This window comes from Pyxicephalus adspersus, chromosome Z (genome assembly GCF_032062135.1).
Source record: "Pyxicephalus adspersus chromosome Z, UCB_Pads_2.0, whole genome shotgun sequence".
Taxonomy (NCBI): Eukaryota; Metazoa; Chordata; class Amphibia; order Anura; family Pyxicephalidae; genus Pyxicephalus; species Pyxicephalus adspersus.
The window spans coordinates 71,410,558-71,432,376 of NC_092871.1; the positions used below are offsets into that span (position 1 = coordinate 71,410,558).

The 21,819-nt window shown below is 32.7% G+C and overlaps 1 protein-coding gene across 2 annotated transcripts in view; it reads right to left on the reverse strand.

Annotated features, from left to right (window-relative positions):
- Positions 1–18,774, reverse strand: part of NR5A1 (nuclear receptor subfamily 5 group A member 1) — a 123,679-nt gene extending 104,905 nt beyond the window's left edge. The window contains exons 1-3 of one of the 2 annotated variants that reach the window (XM_072429712.1): positions 18,606–18,774; positions 17,429–17,547; positions 9,540–9,681 (exon numbers count right to left, since the gene is read on the reverse strand). In XM_072429712.1, coding sequence (XP_072285813.1) covers positions 9,540–9,681; positions 17,429–17,530 — 244 coding nt within the window. In that variant the 5' untranslated portion in view covers positions 17,531–17,547; positions 18,606–18,774. The remainder of the gene's footprint in view (positions 1–9,539; positions 9,682–17,428; positions 17,548–18,605) is intronic. The other variant, XM_072429711.1, reaches the window with a different exon arrangement.
- Between the last annotated feature and the right edge of the window lie 3,045 nt (positions 18,775–21,819).

The following is a 21,819-nucleotide window of genomic DNA, read 5'->3' on the forward strand; positions in this document are numbered from 1 at the left end:
AATAATTTTGTTCTAAGCTTTAGGTATATCTAAAGCTGCTAAATTCTGTGGTTACAGGAGTTTTATAGTTTTAAAAATATACAAAATGAATGCTAGGGAAAACCACAACAGAAACTAGTTACATTTCTCTTAAAATTGAGAGGAAATCCATTCTTAGACAAATGTCACTGAAAAAAAATATCTCAGCCAAAAGAACTTCTCTACCCCTTGTTCCAGTAACATTACAAATTTGTTTTTTTTTAACAAAGTGAAAAGTTATCAAAAGCTAGCAAACATATTTTGGTTATAGATACACCTTTAAATAGATTATAAATTTAACAAAGAAAGTGCAAACCACTTGTACTGGCCACAAAAGTTGTGCAGTCGTGGAAACTGAAACTTGCAGATCTTGAAGGTCCCAAAGGGATAATAAGTCATTATCATTTTACTTTCCAGCATTTGCTAAAAGGTAAAATATAAGTTTGGGGTAGTCTATGGGGATTTTTTCATGAAGAAGTGACATAAGCAAGTCAGTTAGCATGCCCCCTAGTAGAGGGGTGCCATTTAGGTTCCCTCATGCCCACCAGTCTGCCTGCCCACCTATAAAGCAAGCCTTTTGCTCCCCTTCTTTTCCCCATATGCAGAGTGGAGCAGAAAAGCATGGTATAATAGCCATATCTCTCATGTTTCAGTGCACACAAATTTATCGCATTTACTTTCCTTAACCTGCATTAAACCTGCGTTTGAATTTTTAAAATGTTGCAAGGAGGGTTATTTATAATGCTCAAAAATGTGGAAACCCTCTTGTGTAGATTAGTCTGTTGGAATGCATGGGAATTTCAAACATGGGCTTTTAAAGCCTCAGGTTAAACGCTGAAGAAACAGTCCATGTAGACCCAGCCTTACAGTGCAGAATCTGAATTCTTCAATGAATTTGCCAGGGTTTGAAACAGGTAAGCTTTGTCAAGAGAAGAAGGAGTTATTTAGGGCACCAAAATAATCCAGAAACAGCTTTGAGAGGATTGACCTTTTAATCATAGAGTATGCAATAATCTAATAGAATTAAAAAAATAGAATAGAATAAAATAAAAATAAAAACTAAATCTATGTAAGAACAGATACTCAGTGACAGACTGAATTCAAAATTTAACAGCTCTTTTGTCACTGATAAAGATAAAGAGTTAACAGTAAAATTTGCAAAAAATAAACTGTTTCAAGATACGGGTAACAACATCTGCTTCACGTGCCCAAATTGTTGATTCAAGAATGCGACACTATATGTAGGAGTATGACGCTTCTCTGCCAAGCTTAGCAGAATAAACTTCCCCTATGTGTCTCTGTTCCCAAGGTGGGGGTAGGTTGATCGAATTGAGGGAGGACTGGAAAATCTATTCTAGTGCAGCCACACAGGAAAAGAACAGACCATTGAGCAAAGGAAGAGTATTTCATAACATTCAGGCTGCCAAAAAACCTGAAAGAAGATATTCATTGGCAGATCACACAAACAAAAATATCTTTAACATCCTTTAATTTCCACAACATATGATTAAACAAGCTAAACACATTTGCAATACATAATTTATTTTATATATATATATATATATATATTTTTTTTTTTTTTTTTTTTTTTTTTTTTTAAATAAATAAAAAAAAATATTTTATTTTATTTCTTAGCAAATATTTTCAATCCTGGACCAGATCCATTCCAGGTTTTTTGGATCATCTTCAGTCTTGGAGAGCTTTACAAATAAATCAGGCCCATTATTCCCATAATTTTTGCTCATTTTGTTATCATACATAAATAATTTGATGTAGGAGATAAATTTAAAAAACTAAATTCAACTGCGATTAGAGATTGAAGCTTTTTTAAAGTGAATATTTGGCCAGGCTGCGGACATTCAAATATTTATAAACTGCAAATATCATTTTGGCTGAAGGAATGATGGAATAACGTGCAGAATGCAGGTTGTGGTCAGTTTTATGGGGTACAGAACCACATTTACATTAAAAGCTTTCCAGGGAGCTTCATCTTTGCTGTGAGAAGGAAGCAAGAGGAGATGAGCTGCCATTTCAGTGCATTTCGGTTTTATGGATTTTCAGTGGGTTTTAAAGCATATAAAGCATGACAGGCTCTTCCCCAATCAGAAAGCTCCCTCAAAAGTACTCCGTAGGACATCACTGCTTAGCAACTGAGGCCCATTTTATTATTAATTAAATGGCACACATGCAGCACAATGTAACGACAGATAGTGACATTAATATAGCAATATAAAAATCCCTTAGTTTGTTAGAGCACATTAACAAATCGTATACAATAGCCAAGTTTTTTCTTTTGTTTTCTTTTTTTCTCAAAATAAATAAAATTCTCATTTTTTTAATGTTTTTTGCATCTCAGTGCTGTTCTTTCATGCAGTCTCCTTGCATGCACTTCCTGTCTACATGTGTGCACTACATTGATAGATGCATTGATATTTTAAGGGCAGATTTTCTAATCCAATAATTTGAGGACTTTGTTTACATATTATAATGTATGCAATAAAAAACAGGCCATTTATAGTCTCAGATGGCAACATGGGACACAGTAAAAATGCAGCAGAACAATTGGGAAAGAGGTACAATAGCATTGCCTCCATTTACCAGACTGAACAAGATCCATAATGGTGAGATTGATAGGTAGTATTATTTTAAAGGAAAATGTAGATTTATTTTTATTAAACTTTCGATTTAAAAGAACATCATAATTTTAAAGCATGAAAATTTTGGGTTGTGGTATATATATATTATATATATATATATATATATATATATATATATATACTGTCTGTCTGTATTAGTCTGTCATTTGCAATCCCTATTTAATGTACAGCGCTGCGTAATATGTTGGCGATATATAAATCCTGTTTATTAATATATATATATATTTTTTTTTTTGCAGCAGCAGCGGCAGTGAGTGAACAAAACCCGACTTTTCTGAACTGACTTTTCTATTATCTAGAAATGTGTGGCATATTTTAAAAAACATACTTTCGTTCTCCTAAAATTAAATACATTTATCTTTAACAATTTCTTTTTGCAAAATCCATCATATTTACAGGATTTTTATTCCTTCAGCCTGTCTTTCTATTTACTTGGAATCATCTAAGCCATGTTTTGTTTTATTTTAAAAATTTCAAGGTCACTCAACAGCATCTATTTATATAATTTAATTAAACTTAAATGATAATATGAATCAGTAGCAATCAGTTCAGACATGCTATTTTTTTTCTATTATCAAAGATAATATTGAATTTAAAGCTTTTTAATGTAAATAAAAGCAAAAAAAAAAACAGGATATCATTTTAGTGTAGAGTTTTTACATGTGCTAAATGCTCTACTTTATCATATAGTGCTCTTCATTTAATTCATAAGCTCTTCATTTAATTTATGTTCAAAGGGTTATATAATAGGTAATGACCATGAACTTCACCACAGTTTAAACCATAATTCAAAGCCTACATGCAGTTTACTAGTAGATTAAATTGTGTAAAGACGGAGCACAAAAAAGGCAATGTCTCAATCTACAATATTTTACCTAAATTTGTTACAGTTTGGCATCCACAGATTGATTCCAGCTAAATATTCTGGCTATAAAAATTACCAATTGGGCAAAAGAGTACCAAGAATACTGTGTGGGTTGCCATTGCTGACTTTTTATGCAGCAACAGAAGTCAATTTTTTAATATTCATGACTGTTTTTATATTGTCAATGACAGTAAAAAATCTACTAGTTTAGCAAGACAGCCATGTAAATAACATTTTCAGTATAGGTCAGCAATTGCAGTATTAGGCAGTATTAGGCTGTTCCAGTGACTTCCTGGATTTTTCCTCTTCTGTAGAGGTGGTCCTTACTCCTGGAAAGCTCAATGCTCACACACCACTTGAAGACTGGAGAGAACCTGGGTAATCTGGCAAACCTGGAATGGATCTTGTCCACGATTTAATAAATTTGCTGGATCACCCATGATGGTCAATCTTCTCCAGTCTTGAAGAGCTTTGAGAAATTGGGACCAATTAGTTGTAAAAACAAGCCAAAAGGACAAATTAAAGTTAAAAATTAAAAAAAAAAGCAAAAAGGCAGGTTCTTTATTGCAGAAGGGACATGCTTTGTTTCTTCTCCAATAAAACAAACTTACCTACCTGTTCACACTGTTCTTTATTATATAAACTGAACTACATCTGGCTCCCAGGTATAAATGAAATCCCAATGTAGTCCCAATTTGGACTGGTCACTCAAGATGACCGGAGATCCTGAACCAAGAAGAGGACTGGATAGCGATGTCGACATTGACAACAGGGTAAAGAGTTGTGAGTTTGGGTGTGAGGTTTTTTTTTTATTACAGAAAAGACATAGCCTGTTCCTTCTGCCATAAATAACCTACTTGCTCAGAATTTTGAATTTTTGAAGATTAGATTCAATAACAGGTGTTATTCTTTTTTATTGAAGTCATGCTTTTTTATTGAGTCAAAGTGTTTACTTGCATTATACTTTGTACAACATGTATGAACCTGGGGTATTATATTAATAGGAGAATACATGGTAATCAATGTTAACTAATTTTGACTGAACTAGAAAAACATATTAATAAAAAACAATCTTTTTTAACACATTTTTATGTGCTTTTGAAAGCTGAAAATAGCCAATGGCTTATAATATATGCCTCTTATCAGTAAATATCCATTTACTTCATCTGTCCCTATTCTTTTAGGTGTTTACATCTGTTAGGATTTGATATAATTTCCTGAATATTTTACACAACAACCAGACACACTCTTCACAGAAGATCACATTATATGGATAATCACTGTCTGTGTTTGTCTGTCATTTGCAACCGCTATTTAATGTACATGGCTGAGTAATATGTTGGTGCTATATAAATATAGTTACATAGTAGGTTAGGTTGAAAAAAGACATAAGTCCATCAAGTTCAACCAGTAGGGAAATAAACATATCCCAGATATAAAACCCTATAAGAAATAGTTGGTCCAGTGGAAGGCAAAAAAACCCTGGTACAATTTGCTTCAACAGGGGAAAAACATTCCTTCCTGTATCCATGAGGCAGTCACTGTTATTTTTACTTTAAAGTCTTAATACCCAGCTATATTCTGTGTTTCTAGAAAAGCAACCAGCTTTTTCTTAAAGCAATCTATAGTAGTTGCTGAAACTACTACCTGAGGGAGCCGATTCCACATTTTCACAGACCTTACAGTGAAGAATCCCTTCCTTATCCAGAGCTTAAACTTCTTTTCCTCCAAGCACAAAGATTGCCCTCTTGTTCTTTGTAATGATCTTACAGTGAATAGTGGGAAAGAGAGTTCTTTATATGGACCGTTTATGTATTTATACAGGGTGATCATATCCCCCCTTAAACATCTCTTATCAAAGGATAATAGATTTAGTTCAGCTAATCACTCCTCATAGCTGAGCTCCTCCATTCCTTTTATTAGTTTAGTTGCCCTTCTCTGCACTCTCTCCAATTCCACAATGTCCTTTTTGTGAACTGGTGCCCAAAACTGGACTGCATATTCCAGATGTGGTCTGACCAATGCTTTGTACAGGGGCAGGATTATGTCTCCATCTCTGCAGTCTATTCCTCATTTAATACAAGAAAGTACTTTACTAGCTTTAGATATTGCAGCTTGGCATTGCATGCTATTATTAAGTTTATGATCTACCAGAACCCCCAGATCCTTTTCCAATTCTGACTCCCCCATATGTATTCCCCACAGACAGTATGAAGCATGCATGTTGTTAGCCCCTAAGTGCATAATTTTACATTTATCTATATTAAATGTCATTTGCCACTTGGCTGCCCAATCTAACAGTACATACTGGTCTGCTCGTAGATTATAGACATCCTATATGGACTTAATTCCATTACATAGTTTGGTGTCATCTGCAAACACAGAAATTGTACTTTTAATCCCAAACTCTATATAATGTATAAAGATTTTAAACAGTAAAGGTCCCAACACTAAACCCTGGGGTACACCTCTAATAACCTTAGAACATTTAGAGTATGAATCATTAATTACAACTCTCTGGATGCCATCTTCAAGACAGCTCTCAATCTATTTACAGATTGAATTTTCTAAACCTATTGACCCTAACTTGCATATTAACCGTCTGTGGGGTACAGTGTCAAATGCTTTAGCAAAGTCCAAGTACACTATACCATCTGCTACTCCACTGTCTACCTGTTTACTTATTTCTCATAAAAACAGAGTAAATTTGTTTGACAACCTTGGGCTTTCTTGAAGCCATGCTGACTATCACTTTATATTATTATTTTCCAGCAGAAACTCCTCTATGTGGTTCTTTATCAAGCTCTCTAGCACCTTTCCAACTATGGAATTTAAACTAATCGGTCTGTAGTTACCTGGTAATGACTTTGCTCCCTTTCTGAAGATAGGAACCACACTGTCCTTTTGCCAATCTATTGGTACCTTGCCAGTGACTAAAGAGTCTCCAAAAATAAGAAATAATGGCTTTGCAATAACTGAGCTCAGCTCTTTGAAGACATGTGGATGTAATCCATCAGGTCCTGGTGCTTTGTCAACCCAGCTGTTTCTCAAATCTATCCATTCTAAACCATTGTGACTAATTTAAGGCAGAGACATTGGACTTGAGCTCTGCCATTTTCCTTTGTGTACAAAGAGCTAAAAAAAAGTGTTTAGTAAATTTGCCTTTTCTTTATCCCTAGTTACAAACCCAGTGACATCCTTTAAGGGGTCTACATGCTCAGATTTGATCTTTTTGCTATTAATGTATTTAAAAAATGTTTTGGGGTTTGCCTTTGCCTTGGGGTTTCCTTTGCAATCAGTCTTTTATTTTGAAGTTTTGCACATTTCTTTTTTACATCTTTTGTTATATTCTAAATTCATTATTCATTTTTATATTTTTTAAACGCACTTTTCTCGTTCCTTATGGCTTTATTAACATCAGCTGTGACCCACATAGGTTTTAATTTTAGCCTCCTAAACCAGAAGGGGAGGTGGGGGAATGGAGGGGATAGCAGCTCTTTACGGCAAGTAGATTTGATATAATATAAAATTGTTTATTAAATTCACTAAAATCAACATATTTCAAACAAGATATAAGACACAAAGTTTAAAGAAAACGCATGCTGGTTTAAACACATAGTTTCACAGTGCAATATGGTAGGTCTAATTCAAATGTATATACTTATGGTCTTTCCGGACACGTTTCGCCCATACGGGCTTCCGCAGGGGATTAGATTGAGACCCTGATATACAGACCACTCAGTAGATTTTATGTGATAAGGAGTTCACTATGTGTCTCAATCGTAAGTTAAAACAAAGAAGACTAGTGCAATGGATCTTATATCTTGTTTGAAATACGTTGATTTTAGTGAATTTATTAAATTATTTTATATTATATTAAATCTAAAGAGCCTCCGTTCCCCAAACTCCCCTTCTAATTGATACATGTTTCAGGGCTCGGAAACCATTTCAGTAGAACCATTCAACTTAGGGATTGGATTTCTAATTTAGCCACTTAAACTTATTAACCATTGGAGTATATTTTTCAGTATGCTTTTGTAGAACAAACTTGAAAGATTCCTATTTCTGTTCTATGTTCTTTGAGGACAATATTGTCTCCCAGTCCAAGTCACAGAGAGCCACCCTTAATAATGGAAAATTTGCTCTCTTAAAATTGAATGTTTATATCTTTCCTGTTTTTGCTTCCTGTTTACAACTTACATTAAATGAAATTTAAGATTATCTTTTATAAGCACATTTGTTATAAGCTCTGCATTGTTAGAAAGAACTAGGTCCAGCAGAGTATCATTTCTAGTTGGGGCTTCCATAAACTGTACCATAAATCTATCTTGTATTAAATTCACAAATTTCCTCCCTTTTGGGGTTTTTGTAGTACCATTACTCCAGTCAATGTCAGGGTAGTTGAAATCTCCCATGATTAAAACACTTCCTCTTTTTGCTGCTTTTTCTATCTGTGCTAGTAGTTGATTTTCTATTTCTTCCTTAGCACTGGAGGGCCTATAGCAGACCCCAATAATTATGGTTTAATTATGGTAAAATATGTTTTTTTTAATATTATTACTAGTAATAATAATAATATTAATAATAATAAATATCAGTCCCAAACTTGATTTTTTTACCCGTCCATGCTCAGCATCTTTCCTCCCACTTCATGTGAGCCCTGGCCATCATGGAGACGCAGTGCTAATTTGTTTAGGGGGGGCAATCTGGACTTGAGCTGGAATGCAGTGCATTTGGGGCCCCACATATTTGCTCAAGGCCTTGCTTGCTGTTACTTGTGCTAATTTGGTTCCACAGTTTTTGGATGGATGATCCACAATTGTGAACTACAGAATACCTCCTTCTATGTGATAGAAAAGGGTAGAGAAGGTGTTATGTAGTTCTAATATGCTTCTTGCCTTGGTGAGGCAATTCTGCTCTTCCACAAATACAGTATGATGAGTCAGTGTTATCAGTCCAGGATAGGAAGTGTGTAAGTGACAGAATCCCCTAGTGAAAATAAGGGGAAAAGGCAGAAAACTAATGCTGTTTTCACATCTATGAATTAGTAATTAGCAATATTCTTAATGTTTAATCTTGTTTTAGATACACTTTAGGAAACATTAGTTATATTAGAGCTAAAAAATGTACTACTTGTTCTGGGGACAAGCTTTTTCTTCTTTATTGTTTATTGGCAACAAATAAGCTAAAAACTAAAATTGAACTGTATAACAGATGCTACAAAAATATGGAAACAGCCTGACCATTTTACAAAAAGATATGAAAAAAAGAGTAAACATATTTCCAAGTACAAATAGATTTAAAGATGTAAAGCAGGGGGGGGGGGGGGGGAGGCAGTCAATCAATAAAAAAAAAACTTAACAACTGTTTTGATAAAGTGTGTAGCCAGTGAAGGGTCCACCTCCCCAAAAACCAGTGAGGGAAAGTATGTACTAGGGAAACAATCAACAAAAAGCTAAAAATTGGCCCTTTATGTTTTGCACCAAGCAGTGTAGAGCCTGCCTCTCTGCACAACGCCGCTGTGAATAGGCCCAAAGACCAAGAACAATGCAACTCTTGAATACAGGATTCACATCATCAATTGCTGTGCAATGGGTAAAGAGTATTTCTTTGGACCTGGTAAAGTTGGTGATGAACATGGTGGATTGGGGATGCAGTGGTGACAGATTCCTGAGGAGGTAATTGTGTGCCATAATTAGTAACTATCCTGTGCATACTTGCCAATGATGGCAAAAGCTCACCCACAACAACAAAAAAATGTAGTTCTACTTTAAACAACAGTTTTAGATAGACTGGCCCTTTGAGCGGTAAATGTCTTTTTATCTTTCTTGTAATCAAGTCTGGCAATTATAACACATGCTTCCTGCTGTATATTGTGCTACCAGTTGGTAAATTCCATAAACTTCTAGAATACGACATTAGATTCATAATAAAAAATATAAATAATTCCAATTTAGACGGCAATTTAAAATTCTGAAATTAGTAAGAAATTTTGTTACCTTCCAACCGCATTCCTACATTCAGACACTTTTGGAAACGACAATATGGACACCTTTTCCTTTGTGTTTTGTCAATTTTACAACTCTGGTTCTCAGTGCAGGTATATCGCTTGTTATTTTGAACTGTCCGCTTGAAGAAGCCCTATATTGTAAATAAAAGAGATTAATAGGTTATTAATCAGACAACTAGTGCAAAACATCTTCATCAGTACAAGTACAGTTGAATGTGACCAATTACTACTAGATGTATAATTATTTGCTTAAATGAAAACATTTATAGACATAGGTATACCCTATTTACTAAGCTATTTACTAAGCTGTGAAAACACATAATGCAACAATAATATTCATGTTGCTAAGGGAACATTTTTACACTGTTAGTTTTTTAACCCTATTGAACTGATTATGCAATGAATGTTTATGCACTTTGCAAAGATCTAATTACATGCAAAGGAAAAAAAAAACATTATTTTTCACACCAGTTAGCATAGCTTTCCCTAATTTATAAGGATAAGTGAAAATGTAAATGCAGAAGGATATTTTGCTTTAGGTGAACACCCTAAACTCTTTTTGTAAAGCAGTCCTATTGTTTTTCTAGTATTTTCCTAATATTTACAATACACTGAATACTCATAATAAATCCATAATTCAGTTTTAAATATAAGATGCTAAAATCATGCAAACAATAAAGTTTACATGATTTTAAAGTTTTGCCTTTGTTGTTTTGACTCTGTAATGGGATAGTTTTTTTAGTAACCCCCTTCCCCATCAATTTAGCTTGATGTTACTTTCACTTAGATACCTTAATAAAAAATTCAAGAAATTACTGGTCACATTTCAATACAATAACATTTAGCCTAGAAGCTTCCATTACAAATGAAAATGTAAATCTATAAGTGCACTAACCTGAAAAACCTGTCATAAAAGTCAATTTATGTTGAAAAAGGCAATTCCGCCCTATTACTGTTTAATATAATAGGAAGACCCACAGAAAGATGCCAATCAATATTTTTCTAACAATCACCAATCGTGCCGATAGGTACCATAACAATCATGACACTTACTGCCTCCCACAGCTCCCTATACTATAACAATAGTAGATCTTCAATGGTGGCTTGGTACCCTGCTGATCACATTAACATAAAGAAATAAAATGTGCAAGTACATTGTATTACACTTATTTAAATTCATAAATTATAGGGGAACTAAATGCCACAATCAAGCAGGTCATTATTAAAGAACGGGACATGAGATGTCCCTTCTGCAATAATCCCTGATACCTGCCAAATTACTTCAGTTGAGCTGCTCATGCTGGGAATGAATAACGTCAACCCAGCCCAGTCAATCAAGACGACTGAAGATCATCTACAGGAGGAGAACATAGCAGGGGATGATGAGGCACAGCAAAAGAACAGGAACAGATAAGTATTGCGGGTTTAGTTCTGCTTTAAGTGACACAGGGGAAAAAAAACTGCAAGGTCGGGTGAGGATAATTTTATCAGCCATAACTAAAAAAAAAAAAAACAATACATATTAGAAAGGAAAAAATATTATTAAAATTAAACAAAATAAAGGTATACTAAGCTTTATTAATATCTATTTTATGAAACATATATTGTAATTAAATAAAGCTCAATTGCAGGAAATACATTGCTTTCAAATGCATTTACAGTTATCATAACTAAATTTATACATTTAATATTTGTATAAGGATAAAATACATGGGCATCTATTAATTTTAATTACAATTGTGAGCCGATAAAGCCAACATTAACACATTTCTGTGCATAATTGCTATAGCTGCTACATACTCTATGCATGTAATCATTTTAAACATTTATTTAATGTTTACAAAAACACTGTATGATTTTGATTAAAGTTCTTTCAATAGATTAGGCTACAATGATAATTTTGGGTTAAAAATATGACCCATGTTCTTTTAATTACTATGTCCATACACAACCAAAACAAAAAGAAAAATTCAATACGCAAATTCAAATTGATAGAAATGTGAAAATGATATGCTCCTGCTTTGCAACACCATTTGGGTAAATCTAATTTCTGATATGTAGTTTCTCTCAACATGCAACCATATTATCTGCAGATTAGGTAATTTCTAGAAACCTACAGGTGACTGATCTATAGCTCTTTAAAACAATTTTTTATGACAAAATCAATTAGACTTTTTTTGCATTTCCAATGCATATTTGGTTTTGGGGGCAGAGATCTTCTTTAATTTAACTTGATATTCCAAAGATAGTGTTGCCTTCAGACTATGACCAAGCAAACCTGAAAATTAGGACAAAGTAGCATTTACCATTTCAAGTGCTACTGCAAAGCCACAAAGCTGTGTGACTACAAAACTCTATAACGTTTCATAAACATGTCCTCCTCTGTAGCTGTGTTGCCAAACTCTGTTAGAATATTTTTCCTTATTTCTTCACTGTCTTATATTAACTGTGATGTGATAGTGTGTGTACTCAGAGGTCCTAGCAGTGTTTTGTTAACTTTTTTACATTCGGGAGCTCCAGAAATAACTATATGGTCTTCAGGCAACCCCTACTATAAATAATATATCCTCAACTCACAGCAGATTAGTGTTGGGGCCAGTAGGAAGAATGCCTCTTACATTGCTAGCCAGGGGGAATAATGTCATTTTTACAAAAAGCCAAAATGATCCATGGTGTCAGTTAAACTGACCCAACATTGCTCATTGCTCAAGGAACGAATAACACCCTGTAGAGGAACCTCAGGGTTCCACAAACCCCTGATTAAGAAACACTGCTCAAGTGAGATGTACAGTCAAAAATGTAAATACTATAGTTTTGCCATTTTAAGGTAAACATTGTTTCTTATTCCACAAAAAATAATGCTGTGCTCAAGCAATGTTAATTGTTTGAGTTATTTGTCTGAAATATGACATTGTTATATTCACCTGCATATTTACAACATAGTTTATGAAGGCAGAATGCACACAAAAGTGAAAACGAGAAAGACACCCTAGTAGTTTTATCAAGGTCAATAGATAGTATTACGAAAAAGTTGGATGCATTTCTAAATGCACAAATGCACAAAATATAACTGGGTATTAAATGTTTATATATGGATGTATATATATATATATATATATATACCTGATAAATTGTGTAACTATGATTTAGAAATAGGTAAAGCTATAATAATAATGTTCTGAAAGGTTACAATTTCACAATCTTGCTTCAGTGGCTCTTCCCACTGAATTGAATGTACAGAGATACGGTCAAATGCGCTCCTCTAAGAGTATCTAAAAATCCAGGTAGAGCCATTAGCTGCAGAAAGATTCTCCTGGTATGTAGGCAATGTTGAATTTATTTACACAATAAGGGAGACAAGCTTATGTTTCAAGCCTACAGGACTAATCTAACTGTTGTGGTTAAGGGTAATGTTTTGTTACCGAAAAAGGAATGGCAGTCCACTCTAAAACACTTCAAACCCTTTAAAGTTTAAAGCCACAAGTTTGACTGTATGGTCAATGTGGGCTTTAAAACACAGAGCTATTTTGCCATGGTGTGTATATATGCCACTCTGCCACTGCCAAACCTAAGTTAATTCTTACTGTTGCTAGTTGATTATCTGGGATTTTGCAGATTCTTTTAAAGGATCACATTTTTAATGTTGATCAATTTAACTTTGTGAGAGGAACATTATTTTTCAGCATTTGCTACAAGTAAGCATTTTTTAAGCTGCTCTAAAATGATATCTGTACAAAACATTATTCATAATCAATAAACCTATCTAGGTGATCATACAGATATGTTTGATGCATGCAAATCCCTTTTTTAACATTTAACAGCCAAATATTATGTAGCTTTAGAATAGACACATCAACATAAAAATGCATTAAAATGTAATGAAAAGAAAATGTCATTTTCTTAGTTTTAAAAATTTCATTCTCACATGTCAAGCCAAGCAGCATATCAAAAAAATTGGTATAATATACTAATAAAGGAAAAAGGCAAAACAGCCTATTCATGAATAGTTTTCAGTAATATCTCTATTTAAAGCACCAATTCATAAAATCTGGTACAGTGACTAATGCTGAAATCTCATTGCTCTTCTGCACACAATCTACTTAAGGTTTATCTATACAAGTTTATTTTTTCTTACAGTGTGTTTTTTTTTTAAGCATTAGGTATTTGATGCACTTTCTATTCTTACATGGTATGTAAATTTAAAAATCCTAACTAAGGTTAGACAGATCAAAAATACATTTTATGTTAACGCATGCCGCGGCTTTACCAGCTTACGTTCAATTGTTGTAGTGTTAATGTCAACGCAAACCACACTTAATTGTGGTAATTTCTAAATATTAATGCTATACCTTGCACCTGTGCATTTAAACAAATCACAAATGTATGGTAAATTTATTGAGAAAACATTTTGTTTTTTAATACACAATTGCATATCCATTCATAAATCAAGTTCATTATATTAAGTACACATGTATCAAAATATTTAAGCACTTCTCAACACAGTTGATTAAAAAAATACTAAAATACAGATCATGTAGGAATTTCAATAGGAAATTAAAAATAGTTTCATTGTTTTTTTAGAAAGAAAGAGTCGAAATTAAATACATTTATTAAAATAATTTTTTCTTAAGCCTGCATTCACGTCAAATACCAAATCATGAGGGGAGAATTTTGGAAATCTTGGCAATAAACAGAAGGTAGGTAAAAATGTATTTTTGAGATATTAATTCAATAAATATTAGTGGAAATCAAATCTTTCAAAAACCTCATAAACAATAAGCCATAAAAAGCATAGAGATAGATAGATAGATAGATAGATAGATAGATAGATAGATAGATAGATAGATAGATAGATAGAATTGGAAGTCCAGTGGAAGCATTCATCTTCTGTATATTCAAAACAACCTACTGGGTTATCAAATTCTTTGCACTTTATTTTTATGTATTTATTTTATATCAATAGGAGGCTCATTTACATCTCAGTGTCTTACCTAATTTCATACCTTGGAAATGCATTTAACCTGCTCCTTTCAACAACACATGTTATTTCCTATTCATTAAATTTTTTCCTTTCACAACCTCTGCAAATACCTTACCTGTACTTTCAGGCCTTAATATAACCTCCAACATCCCCCTCCCCCCTAAAAATTGACCATTATACTTATAACTTCCATATTTTTAACACTTTGGCTGTAATCCAGAGCCTGAATACACTTTATTTTATTTTTAACCTTCATAACACGAAAACTTAAATTTCCCCTAAACTATCAGACTGATACTCCACCACTATTTTACTTTACCAAACCATTTAGTAACATTTTGGATATGAATGGCATTGATCTATTTTGTGCCTACAGAACTCAAATTTCAATTCAAAACAGAGACACTTGTTTGAAATTTAAAATCCCTTAAATAATCACATATGTAGACTTTAAGGGGTATTCCTGAAGAAGTCTATTCATTAGAAGGGTCTATTATTACTTGCAGTAATTTTTTTTGTAATATGTTTCTATCTATAATAAAGTTTTTGCTAGCTTTTTAAAACTTTACTGTTAACTTTTTTTGTTAACTTTAAGACCCACTGGATTATTTTTTCCAATAACAATGCACACATTTTATAAAGCTATGTAAGGTTTATTAAAAATATATTCTAAAAATACATTTTTCTGCACTCAATAAAGTATATTGAACCTTAAATTACCAACCTTACCATGTAATTAAGTAAATGTACCCATAATCATTTAATAGTCGGTAATGTTATGACTGATTGTTACTGTGAGAAATCCACTAATTCATCTTTACAGTAAACCACTGAATGATTAGTCACCTCAACATCAACCGAACCTCAGCATGGGAAGACCTGCTTCATTGTTAACAAAGCCCTTTTTACTGTTTAATTTATAATGTACATCAGACCAAGATGCATTTTTATTTCCTATGCACTGAAACCATTATTGAAAGAGAGAAAAAATTAGTAATGAGTAAGTAATATCAATAAAAATGTTCACTATATTCCTTTCATTACTATTTTAACATTCTATACTAAATTTTTTAAATATATTTGGGAATCCTTTTTGTATATTTGGAAATGCCTGTGTTAATACAGTTTATATATGTATATATATATGTATATATATATATATATATATATATATTTATTTATATACCGGTTTATATATATATATATATATATATATATATTTAAATATATATATAGTTCGACAATACTGATTGTCATTTGATTGCCATTATATTAACCTGACGAATTCCAAAACAGACACAACACACACACACACACACACGTCTGTAATTTTTTGCTGTGTTCAAAAAAATTGCTAGAAAAGTAGCATGAGCGCACCAGTATGGTGGGAAAAATCTGAAATCACGCATACAAGTTGTCTGTGTCATTTGTCGTATTTGGGAATTCATATAATTTGTAAATTATCCACACACCAAATATTCATAACAAGTACTGTTGGCTATAGAATCGTTGATTATCACAATAATCATATGCAGGCACTGGGGGTTCTTTTTCTTGAGGATATACATTTCTAGGGTTTAGGTTAAGCTACATGGAAAGTGATTTTTCTACTAATGATAAAACAGACTGACACTATAGTTTTAATTCATGATGCTCATATAATCAGCTGATTTGCCAAAATCTGCCTGTCAGTTACATTTAGATGTGTCTGATATCTACAGAGAGTTATTTAAATTGCCCCTTCCAAAAATGCAGCTATTAGTTCGAAACATCAAACTGGTCTGCAAAAGAACTATGATAAACATGTAACTTTAAGCTCAATTTACAAAGCTCTACATAGAAATGCAAATCTTTATTTTTAGCCCTTTGATTGGGGTTTTAGATTTGTGAACTGAGCCCACTATTTAGTAAATGTAGGTGACATATTTTTTAGTATGGCAACAAGCAGATGGTATTTGGATGTAACCCCATTAATATTTTTTTGTCATATGATATGCCTAGTATTATTATTATTGTTATTACCACCTACAAACTAACAGTCAGGGTTCTACAACAAACAGCAGGATACAGCCCTACCTAGAGACCAATCAGACGGGTATACAAGCTGTAATCCCCTAAAAGCAGGATTGGATCATCTGCTTTGTATGCGTATTCTGAATGACTTGTATATACTATATTATTTTTTACTTATTATCTATTACCATAAATATATGTTTACATACTAAGTGCAAAACAATTACCGGTATAATAAGCAGTAACAAAAAAATAAGCCAAGCAAAATAACAACATTATTTATAAACAAATAACATATTTAAATAGATACCTAAATGTTTAGGTTACAAAAAAACTGTGTAACCATCATCTGCTAAGTATAAATAATTATAACTTAGTTATTAAACTCTTTAAATATATTTTATAATTTATGAAAAAATATCCTGTGCTTCTACCCCTAATCTCTACCTGCAAAAATAAACCAAAAAAAAAAAACTGCTTTTGTGCAAATGATTAATATAGATAATACAAAAATATACCCTTAAAATTAGTACTAAAATTGTTATACTTTATCTACAGATTAATTAATTATCTAAATGGACATTGATAATGTTAACAGTTATGTTAAAATGTAAATAAATCTAAAGGGAATCCACAGCACTAGTACAAGGTAATACTAACACACAGTATACCAATATTATAGCAGAAAAGGTACTAACAGCAATTAACATGTCATTTATTAAAAGAATAATAATAACATTAAAAATAATATAAGAGCTGATTCCATTGGTTGTTGAGAAGAACATGTGATTGACATGGCTAAACTCAGTTCCATTGCAAGAATCGTTGTGAGACCAGAATGTGCTCCGTAGCTGTCATTAGTGTCAGACAACCTGTACACTTACCTTGCAGCTTTCGCAGGTGAGGAGTCCATAGTGATAGCCAGACACTTTGTCCCCGCAGACTGGGCACAATTCATCCAGATCTTCATCGTAGCTATAATCCATCACCTTGCTGTGACTCCCTGCGTGTGAAAGAGAGGACAGAAAGCCAAAGGCTCGATCACAGCTGACATCAATCACATCGGTCACAGGAACATAGCGGCCACCCTGTGTGTCATCCAATTGCTGCTGGAATGTAATGCTGATCAGACAATAAACTGGAATATCCTCATCCTCATTCCTGACCACTTGTTGGTGGTCATTTTATTTTTATGTAAGAAATTAAAGCAGTATATATATATATATATATATATATATATATATATATATATATACAGAAATGTTTTTGTGTGTTACACTTTAAATATGTAGTTTTATTATATGTAGAGTTATGATCATTCTTGTGTGTCAGCATGGTACGTGATATCTCCTGTCATTTAATAACTAATTTCCAAGTTTACAATCACGATGAAAAAATAGACATGCCTGTTAATTCATTAGTTGAACGGTCTATACTACACTAAAAATAAATACGTGTTCATCAATATATATATACAGCACAGTGTAAAATAAATAAACAGTACAGTATAAAAATATATTATGAACATCCCGATGTGTATTCTCTACAACTTTACCAATAAATACAGAAGACATGATGACATTATAGATAACAATTATGTCTGACAGAAGGAGAAAGAATTAATTGGTATAGCATATCTGCAAAATTTGAATACAAATAACATACAATGTAATGTATGATTCCTAATAAATGTATATATATTATTTATTTTCTGATCACACATTTCAGTTACATTTGATAAAACAGAAAATTAAAAACGAAGCGATCTCAGTAAAATCAGAAGCGATGCTCTTTAAAAGTCACCGGTGTGTGCGCATGAATATAGCAAAATGAATTATATGACTAAGCCGAGAATATTGAATATTAAAAGAATAGAATATTAATACTAAATATATCTAAATATATATATATATATATATATATATATATATATATATATGAGTGTGTGTGTGTTCTGCAGCTCTACATACATGCTGGCAGAATTTTTCAAATATATCTACTCTGCAGATGTACATATTCACATCGGTCTCTCTAGATAATGGACATGCAATAGTTTCTTACCACTATAGCTTTGCAGGTTGTACTCCTGACCAGTCTTGCAGTGCACGTCCACCTTTTTATAGCATGCAATAACAGTTATGGACGTAGTAGGTTTTTGTGAGCTGGGGGATCTGTCAGATGGGTAGCAGACTGCTCGCTCTCCTTGCTCTCTAAGGACACTGGGTGCACCATGTGAATGATAGAGCCAGCTTCCTATTTACACCTTGTCTCGGTCCATATTGGGGGAGTGACGTTTAATAGATAAGGGCAGCAGCCAGTCTGTACCTTAGTCACGCCCATCCATCGAGACATTTAAATGGACCAGATGGATGGAAAACCAGGAAGAGAGGCGGGGGGGGAGGTGGCATCTTTAAAGAATGTTGATTGGCCAGCAAACCAGCCAATAAGAATGGACGTGCCTCTAAATCCTCGGTAAATTACTAGCAGGCGAATGCAGCGCTTACCACTGACTTCTATAAATTGTTCATTTACAGAGAAATACATGTTAACAAAAGCAAATTTAGATATAGTGGATTGAAATTATTAGTTACATCTTTGTAACAAAATATTTGAAAACATATCACTGTGTACATTATTAGATACAAAGGATACGTTAATATATTTCCTTAAATGTGTTCTAATTGATATAGATAAAGATAGAATTAGATGAGCATTGCAAATCTATATAACCCTGACTATGATCCCATCAAGTCTCTTGAAATACAGACATTTAAAGGAATCAAATACAACAGAGTGTTAAATAAGAAATGAGTTGAAATGTGGCATGGGTATTCGTTTCTATGTTTGACTAATAAAACAAATTAGGCTTGCCAAGCAGTTTAATATTAACAATTATTATAATTATTATATTGTTTTCAATTAATAATACTACAGTTATATTTATCAAAATTATATATATTTATATATAATGTTGTGCGGAATAGTTTTGTATCAGCATTAGGTTTTCCCAGCAGGTTATATCTGCTGATTATATAATTATAACACGTATTTCCTGCTGGATAAACCTAATGTTGGTACAAAACATGATATTTTTGTATAACATGACATGATATTTTGCAAGGTTTCCAGGTATTGTGGGTTGCATACATTTATTTTCGGATTCAATATATATTGTTGATTTTATTATTATTATTGATAATAATATGATCACTATTACTATTATTTCTAATAGTTCCATTAAACCAAAATTATGAACCAGCTGTGTTTATAGCATGTGTAATACTGAACACAAAGACTTGACGCTAATGTAATTGCGTTCTTCTTCTTGAATGAATCATGTAGTGCCTGATTGGAAGCAGACCAGTGTAAGGCCATATGCGAGCTCTCTCCAATTACAACTACATCTAATACAAATTACATATCGTTTATATCGTTTATTTCCCCATCAAACAAGTATCTGCAGATAGCAGAAAGCGCTTCATTTGATTTCTAATTGAGGCAACATTATTCACAAAGTCTTGGCCCGTCTGTCGCCCTTATTCTTCCTTGGCCTGGGCACAATGTAGTAGGCAGAGTTGTATTCAGGGCACAATCTGTACAAAATAAAGCGATCAAATACCTAGATGCCTCTAGGATGGCTTGGGAGTCTTTTTATTTTTTATAGTTTCCTTGAATATAACAAAAAGCAGAGAAATTAATGTAAGACGTGACTGAGCAGACGTTTTATAAAAGCCTTTTGCTTTTCAAAAAAGGTATAAAAACCCCTTAAGATTTCCATGCTGTTAAAGCTATAAAAAATGATGAAAAGTGAAAAGAGGCAAGAAGACATAAAAGTGAGCAGATACAAGCAACTTGCACAGTTCACATGCAGCTTTGGGGGAGTCCAGCCAAGGAAATGCTAAACTCTCACCCAGATACAGTGCGTGGGAGCTGCCTTCCCAAGCTTAGTGTGCCAGTTCTTATATTATTTCTTCTACCTTCCTGAGCCAAGAACTTTTATTTTGTTACTGCCAGAAATCCGAGCTAATAGGCTGACTTTGCCTGCTGAGCCACTCTGCTTACTAATGGTGAGTCCATGCCATTTTCCTTAAAAAATTACAATATTTTATGACTGTGTTATAAAAGTTGTTATTTCTATAGAATAAACATGATTTTTTTTTTGTTGTGCATGAAAGAAGTTATTGTTACACAAAAAGAAAATACGATGTCACGATTCTATTAAATTTACAGATTTTATTTAGTAACACAAATAATAGTACAAAAAAAGTTTTACCATTTTGTGTTTGCATGATACAGCTTTATATTTTAGATTAACATAATTTGTATCTATATAAAAATAAATTGCATTGGATTTTAGAATAATTTGTGAGAGTTTTAAGGTTATCAACACATACACAAACATTGGTTGGAATTACAATTTGGTTGGCTTACATGCCAAAAAGATTATAACGGTTCCGATTTTCGGACAGCTGTACCCGAAACTTCGCACTTCAAAGTACAGCCTAGTTTGGCTCTTTCTGAATTTTTATAAACGTGCATTTTTTCCTGTTTGGCCTATTTACATATTGATATCTGATGCAAAGCCCAATGATAATTTCAGTATAACAATGATGAATCTAATTTATCGTTTGTGTAACTAACTTCTATCTAGCTAATATTACACTGGCAATAACAATAACACAGCCAACCTAAATTGCTAAAGAATATTGTTACGTTTTCATAGATCTCAAATGATTATAACATTACTAAAATAATAGTAACATAAATAATCTGTATGTAACCCCACTTAGGTTTAAATCGTGTAGAAAACAAAATTTTGATACCAAATTTGATTAATTATCAGGATAATTTGAAATTATGAAAAAAACAATTTTGTAGCATGTATTTGCATCTATGAAGATTAAACCGTTTGTATCTCTATCTTCCTTTCTATATATGCCTAGAGATGTATTTTTTTTACATGAAAAAATATTTTCAAACAACAATACCATACAACATATTTGCCCATACATTAATAATCATAGTGATACTTTTTTGAGACATTGAAAATGTGCAGATTTTTTTATTTCTCAACAACCTGTCTTCAGTTTTATTATTAAACTATGTGCAAAGATGTTGTATGGTTCTGTTGAAATGTTATAATTACAATTACTACAACTACTACTATTATTCGATGACTAATACTTGACTAAGGGCGTAAAGTGCAAAATAATTTTCTGACTAAATAATAATATGTTTAATGTAAATGTATATATATATATAGATATATGTATAT